This window comes from Anguilla anguilla, chromosome 6, assembly GCF_013347855.1.
Source record: "Anguilla anguilla isolate fAngAng1 chromosome 6, fAngAng1.pri, whole genome shotgun sequence".
Lineage (NCBI taxonomy): Eukaryota > Metazoa > Chordata > Actinopteri > Anguilliformes > Anguillidae > Anguilla > Anguilla anguilla.
The window spans coordinates 31,739,951-31,746,205 of record NC_049206.1 but is presented as its reverse complement, the minus strand read 5'-3'; the positions used below and the strand labels follow the sequence as shown (position 1 = coordinate 31,746,205).

General features: G+C 46.7%; 1 protein-coding gene across 6 annotated transcripts in view; it reads left to right on the top strand.

Annotated features, from left to right (window-relative positions):
* The first annotated feature begins 4,838 nt into the window (after window positions 1-4,838).
* LOC118229832 (serine/threonine-protein kinase MRCK alpha-like) overlaps window positions 4,839-6,255 on the top strand; it is a 375,259-nt gene continuing 373,842 nt past the window's right edge. For 3 of the 6 annotated variants that reach the window (XM_035422276.1, XM_035422274.1, XM_035422271.1), the window contains exon 1: window positions 4,840-5,930. In XM_035422276.1, the coding sequence (XP_035278167.1) occupies window positions 5,753-5,930 (178 nt within the window). In that variant the 5' untranslated portion in view covers window positions 4,840-5,752. Of the gene's footprint in view, window positions 5,931-6,255 lie in introns of all 6 variants that reach the window. The other 3 variants (XM_035422277.1, XM_035422272.1, XM_035422273.1) reach the window with 2 other exon arrangements.

The following is a 6,255-nucleotide window of genomic DNA, read 5'->3' as shown; positions in this document are numbered from 1 at the left end:
CCAGTGGCCGTCCTTCCCCCGGTGTCGTTGCTCCCCCCAGTGGCCGTCCTTCCCCTGGTGTCGTCGCTCTCCCCAGTGGCCGTCCTTCCCCTGGTGTCGTCGCTCCCCCCAGTGGCCGTCCTTCCCCTGGTGTCGTCGCTCCCCCCAGTGGCCGTCCTTCCCCTGGTGTCGTCGCTCCCCCCAGTGGCCGTCCTTCCCCTGGTGTCGTCGCTCTCTCCAGTGGCCGTCCTTCCCCTGGTGTCGTCGCTCCCCCCAGTGGCCGTCCTTCCCCTGGTGTCGTCGCTCCCCCCAGTGGCCGTCCTTCCCCTGGTGTCGTTGCTCTCCCCAGTGGCCGTCCTTCCCCTGGTGTCGTCGCTCCCCCCAGTGGCCGTCCTTCCCCCGGTGTCGTCGCTCCCCCCAGTGGCCGTCCTTCCCCCGGTGTTGTCGCTCCCCCTAGTGTCCGTCCTCCTCCCGGTGTCCGTCCTTCCCCCGGTGTCGTCGCTCCCCCCGGAGTCCGTTCTCCCTTTGGTGTCGTCGCTCCCCCTGGTGTCGTCGCTCCCCCCGGTGTCCATCCTCCCCCCAGTGTCGTCGCTCCCCCCAGTGTTGTCGCGCCCCCTAGAGTCCGCGCTCCATCTAATGTTCTCACGCCTCCCAGTGTTTCCGACCGTGTGTCTGTGTGTTCTCCGGCCCCCTTGTCTAGTTGTCTGCCCGCCTGTTTGTCTGCCTGTTTGCCCGCATGTGTGTCAGCCAGTTTGTTGGCCTGTTTGTCTGCCCCCCAGGCCATCGGCCCATCGGCCAATGTGTTCTCCCGTCTGTCTGCCTGTTTGCCCGCATGTGTGTCAGCCAGTTTGTTGGCCTGTTTGTCTGCCCCCCAGGCCATCGGCCCATCGGCTAATGTGTTCTCCCGTCTGTCTGTCTGCCTGTCTGTCTGTGTGTCAGTCCGCGTGTTTTTTGTCTTGTTTGCCAGTTTGTCAGTCCTTGTGTCAGTATTTGGGTTCACCCCTTTCCCTCCCTGTCTGTCTGACCCTTAGTGTGTCTGTCGGTGTTGCAGTGTGCCTCCCCGCCTGCTTGTCCCTTTGTTTGTCTTTGTAGGTCTCCCCGTGTTATTCCTGTGTCGGTCAGTCCGTTTTTCTGTCAGTCTCGTTCCTCCCCAGTGTGGTGTCAGTTCCAGTTCCATGTTGTGTTGAGTCCGCTCGGTGTTCAGTCTTGTGTCAGTACCCAGTCCAGTGTTCTGGCTCGTCTCGTTTTCAGCCCAGCGTGCCGTCTCGTCCCTGTCCAGTGTACTGTCGTCTCGTCATGTACCAGTCCGGTGTTTGTCGCGTTGTTTCCTGTCCAGTGTTCTATTCTCGTCTAGTCATGTTCCAGTCCAGTGTTTTTGTCTAGTCACGCCCCAGTCCAGTCCGGTGTCTGCCTCGCCCCAGTCCAGTCCTGTGTCTGCCGCGCCCCGGTTCCGAGTTCCCTGTTTCCTGAGTGTCCGGTTCCTGAGTCCGGTTCCTGAGTCCAGTCCAGCCCTGAGTCTTGTCCTGTCCTGTCCAGTCCAGCCCTGAGTCCTGTCCAGTCCCGAGTCCAGTTCCTGAGTCCTGTCCAGTCCAGTCCTGCTCCTGCCCCAGTCCAGAGTCCGGTCCAGAGTCCTGTTCCTGTGTTCTGTCCCTGTTCCTGTCTGGTTCCAGTCCTGTTCCTGAGTCCTGTTCCTGTTCCTGTCTAGTCCTGTTTCCTGCTCCCACCCTCCAGTTCACCCCCTCCCAAGGTCGGCCTCCTGGGACGTCAGGAGCCGTCTCTTGGGGGGGGGGGGGGTACTCTCAGGGTTCTGTGTCTTCCCCTTGTTATTCCTGGTTGGGCCGCCAGATGGCGGCGCCTCTGCTTTGTCTTGTTTAATTGTTTTATTGTTTTCAATTATCCCATTATTAGTTGCTTATTGTCTCGTGTTCCCTTCCCTCTCTGTGGCCTGATTGTTCATTGTGCCCTCCTGTGTCTCGTCTGCGTTGTGTTCTATTTAAGTCTCCTTTCTCCCTGACTCAGGTGCTGGATCCTTGCCCCTTGCTTGCCTGATGCTTGCTTGTTGCCTACCCCTTGCTTGCCTTATGTTCCTTGCCTGCTCGTTGCTTGTTGCCTGTTCCTTGCCTGTTTTGTTTCTCTACGTTTTTTGGGACTTTTGGTTTTTGTTTTCCCGTGTTTTTGAGGTTTTTCTTTGTGTTGTTATAACCGCCCTGCGAGGCTTTCTGTTCCCTTTGTTCCCCGTTAATTTCAAGTCTTTGTTCTCCCTACTTTTGTAGTTTTGAGTTTTTCCCTGCCCTCTGCGCTTGGGTCCATTCTCGCGGCCCCCTCAACAGTGACAATAAATAAATAAATAAATAAAAAAGGTAGCACACATGATTTTCCCCTATAAGGTAAAATATAAAATCGCATATTTTTCCTTCCTTGTATCAGCTGTGAAACACTTTATAATGGCTACTCTGCATACCTCTGAAGGGTTACTAACCGCTGGAATGATAACGGAGAAAGAGATGTTAAGCGGGGATTTAAAGGCGGCGACGTTAAAGTCTCTGGTGAAAAGATATGGGAAAGCAATGAATAGATGGTGGTCCCAACAAAAGAATAATAAAGAGAAAGGGAAATAAGCATGCAGACAAAGTAACACCCCTAGTGGCAGAACCTAACACCATCCTTTCCACTGTTACTCATGTAAAATACACACTGAGCAATGTTGGCTTCAAGCTGACACTGAGGTAATGGATCGTTACCGAGGGCAACTGAGGCTGTGTAAATACGCCAGAGATGGAAGAACTAGTATGTAGCATTGGAGGATTCAAGTACGTGTGAAAGATGGAAGTAAAAGACGGAAGTATTGAACAGAAGAGAAGGGTTTTGATGCAAGGTAGTATACTGCCTATACTGCAGCCGCAAACTGATTTATTTTCATAATAACTTCAAATCAAAAGCCGCGTTTCCACCAAAAGTACCCTGAACTTTTAGTCCCAGGAACTACTTTTCAAGGAACTAAAAGGTTCCTTCAGCCCATTGTTGTCTGCGTTTCCACCGTGGTCTAAAGTCCCGTGGAGATTAGGCAAATTAGCCCACTGACGTATGAAAAAGTGACGTTGTCGTCGGTCCATCTGATTATGATCCTATGATTTCTTCTGTAACCCCATACTACCACCGAAGTAGCCTACATTATTTTCTAATAACCGGGACAGCCCGAAGGGGTTTATTACACTTATATACAACGGGTTACCAACAATGACTATACATGGTTACTTTTGTATTCATAGATTTTTATCGATTTAATCACCTGAAATTGAAATATTCTTCCGCGGCAGTTCGGGCATATTTTACCGTTGTCAAACAAAACTGTCGTTGGTAGTTGGACTTGGACCGTTGTTATGCAACAAATAGGATATAACAGGCCAATAGTCAGATTGTAACTGTTTTATATATCCTCTCAAACACATTCATTATGTTTTTATGCGAACATTCACTTTCATGTCTTGACATTTGAGGCAACAGAATGCATTCACATTCCACAAATAACTGGCAACAACAGCAGAAAACATTCACACGTTGTAAACAATTTGCTGTTTGATTACTTTCTCATCGTCAATTCCATATAGGCTAATCGCAAAATGACAAGAATAGAACGAAAACTCAGACTTGCGTGAAAATTTAAATTAGTAGTGGTACAGCCACCGTTTGCTTTCCTTCGAAGTTACTGCTAGCCGAGCAGCGAAGTGTGCCCTCCAGATGCGAACCATGCACCATAAATTAGTCCATAGTCTTCCTGGTCTTTTCGTGGAATTGAAGAATGGCAGTAAAATGGAGTCTGAAAAAGCTAAAGGGACGGTTACTAGAATTAACCTGTTATTTTACCCTGACAAAAAGTGCGGAAGGTGATTTCCAGTTTGCTTTTACTGTATCACCAATGTGAATTACGCAGAACTACCGCATACCTCACATAACTGTATCAAACGTTTTGATTCAATTACAATGGGCTAACAAAGAAAATCCGGAAGAAAATATTCAGCAACCGAATTAATCCGTTTGAATGTTTTAGTACGTAATATGCTGTCCCAGCACGAATGCTTAGCATTTTATAAAACGAATACTAAAGCAAGAAAAGAACAGAAGAGCACACGTTATAATTCCAAGACGTTGGCAGGCTATAACCAAAAGTAGGCTACTGCGCCGCATAACATACAAGTTTGATTTGAAGTTATTATGAAAATAAATTGGTTTGCCGCTGCATATTTTCAAACATGGCGGGTAATGGCGGAAAATAAATACAACACAAATGCTGCGAGTACTTGACCAATCAGAAATGTTCAGTGCTGCAAGCTCCACCCAAAAGGTTCCTGTACTTTCGGAAAGTACTACCCCCCGAGCAGGAACGTTTTGGGGGGTAAAACAAAGCCCCCAGAACTAAATTTAGACCCTAGTTCCTGCGGTGGAAACGCACTGAGTTCCTCAAAAGGTTCCTAGTTCCGGGGTATAGTTCCTGCGGTGGAAACGCGGCTTTTGGGAGACAGAATACCATGACGCAAAAAAAAAGATACAATAAAAGATTCCGTTTTGCCCATTAGGCCGCACTTTTCAATTTTAATTTTTTATTTTTTTAACTTTGATTCCTGATTTATAAATTGATCGACTATAGACTGAACTGTAAATTGTCTGTCTGAAAATGCACAGTTTGAGATTTAAAAAATGCAGGCCTATAAAATTGTCATAAATACTATTTGAAAACATAAAATGATTATTTTATTTTATTATTTACTTGATGTGTTGGTGACATAATAAGGCTAAATACATCCTGAATGTCATTTAGCTGGGAATTCTTGGCTGCACCGTTCCCAATAGATGTCCGCAGTTCCCATTCACAACATTTTGCCATTCCTCCAGTATCCCTGCATTCCCCGCAGTAGGCAGGAGCTGCCGTGACGGTCGCCATGTTGGTCTCAGTTTTTCCCTGCTGTTGGAAGGTGTCGAAGCTGGGACTGGAGATTGAAGTTGCTGGAAATGTAACTCATGAACGAAATGAGCAACATCACGAAATTATTTTGCCGAACCACTGCACGATCCTACATGGGCATTGGGGCATAGGCGACACCTACACTAATGAAGAAACCCTTGATGAACTAGTTAACTATCTCTTTTTCACCTGAGATCACGGGAATGGACGAAAAATAAGAGCATGGAATTTAGAAAAACTAGTGAAGCCTTTTTTCTCTCAAACGCAGACGGAAAACAGGAGGGGCATTGGAGCTTTGTACTAGCATTGTAGATGTACCGTCGATGCAGTTTTTGTTTCTGTATTGTAGATGGTTTATTTCTAACAATTCAGTTTAACTTATTTGTCACTGGAACAAATTTCCTGTGTGTTTCTGGAAGAGGCGAAATTAAATACGAAAGAAATTTTTGTTTCCAGTGCGCGAGCAGCTAAGCTAGCCAGCGGGTTACGTCAAAACAGCCGGTCAGGGCAGGGTCTGCATTTGTGGATCTGTATAATTTATAGTCCTCAGCGGAAAACATTAGTCTACGTTGAATAAAATTAAGTAATACGACATGCCTCTACTATTTCCAGTGCTTATTATATTGATTTGAAGGTCATCATGATTGATCTAATTAAGCACTAGCTCGCCAGGTAGCCAGTGACATTCTAAGTTTAAAAAGGGTGACATATTACACGTGGGTTTCTAATATCAGAAGTTCGTCTGTGTAATAAATTACATTTTCATACATCTTCAGTTTCTCGTTGGGAAATCACCATTTTATATTAGGAAAAATGTCTGGGGAGGTTCGTTTGAAGAAACTTGAAAAACTGATTTTGGACGGGCCAGCTCAATCGAACGGCCAGTGTTTTAGCGTGGAAACGTTATTGGATGTCCTAATATGCCTTTATGACGAGTGCAACAACTCGCCGCTCAGAAGAGAGAAAAATGTGTTGGAATTTCTGGATTGGGGTAAGTCATTTTTCTTTAACGATTTCCCATGCGTAAAATACTAGCGGGCCAACATTACTGCAGTGTTCTTCCCTATGGCAGTTGCCTGCCTCCATAGCTACTTGCTATTCATATTTTTCGGATGCTTCGGTTATCACAGTCCAGATGGCTTACACGGTTCAAACGCGTATACGCTTTAGCATTATGCAGATATGTCTGCTATAAGCAAACTACATAGAAAATCGCCTACCATAGCAGAAGTAGGGACATGTACTAGCATTAGTGAACGTTAATTTGCTACTTTTGTAAAAGGCTTGTGGTCACATCTAACGTTATTTACGATGGT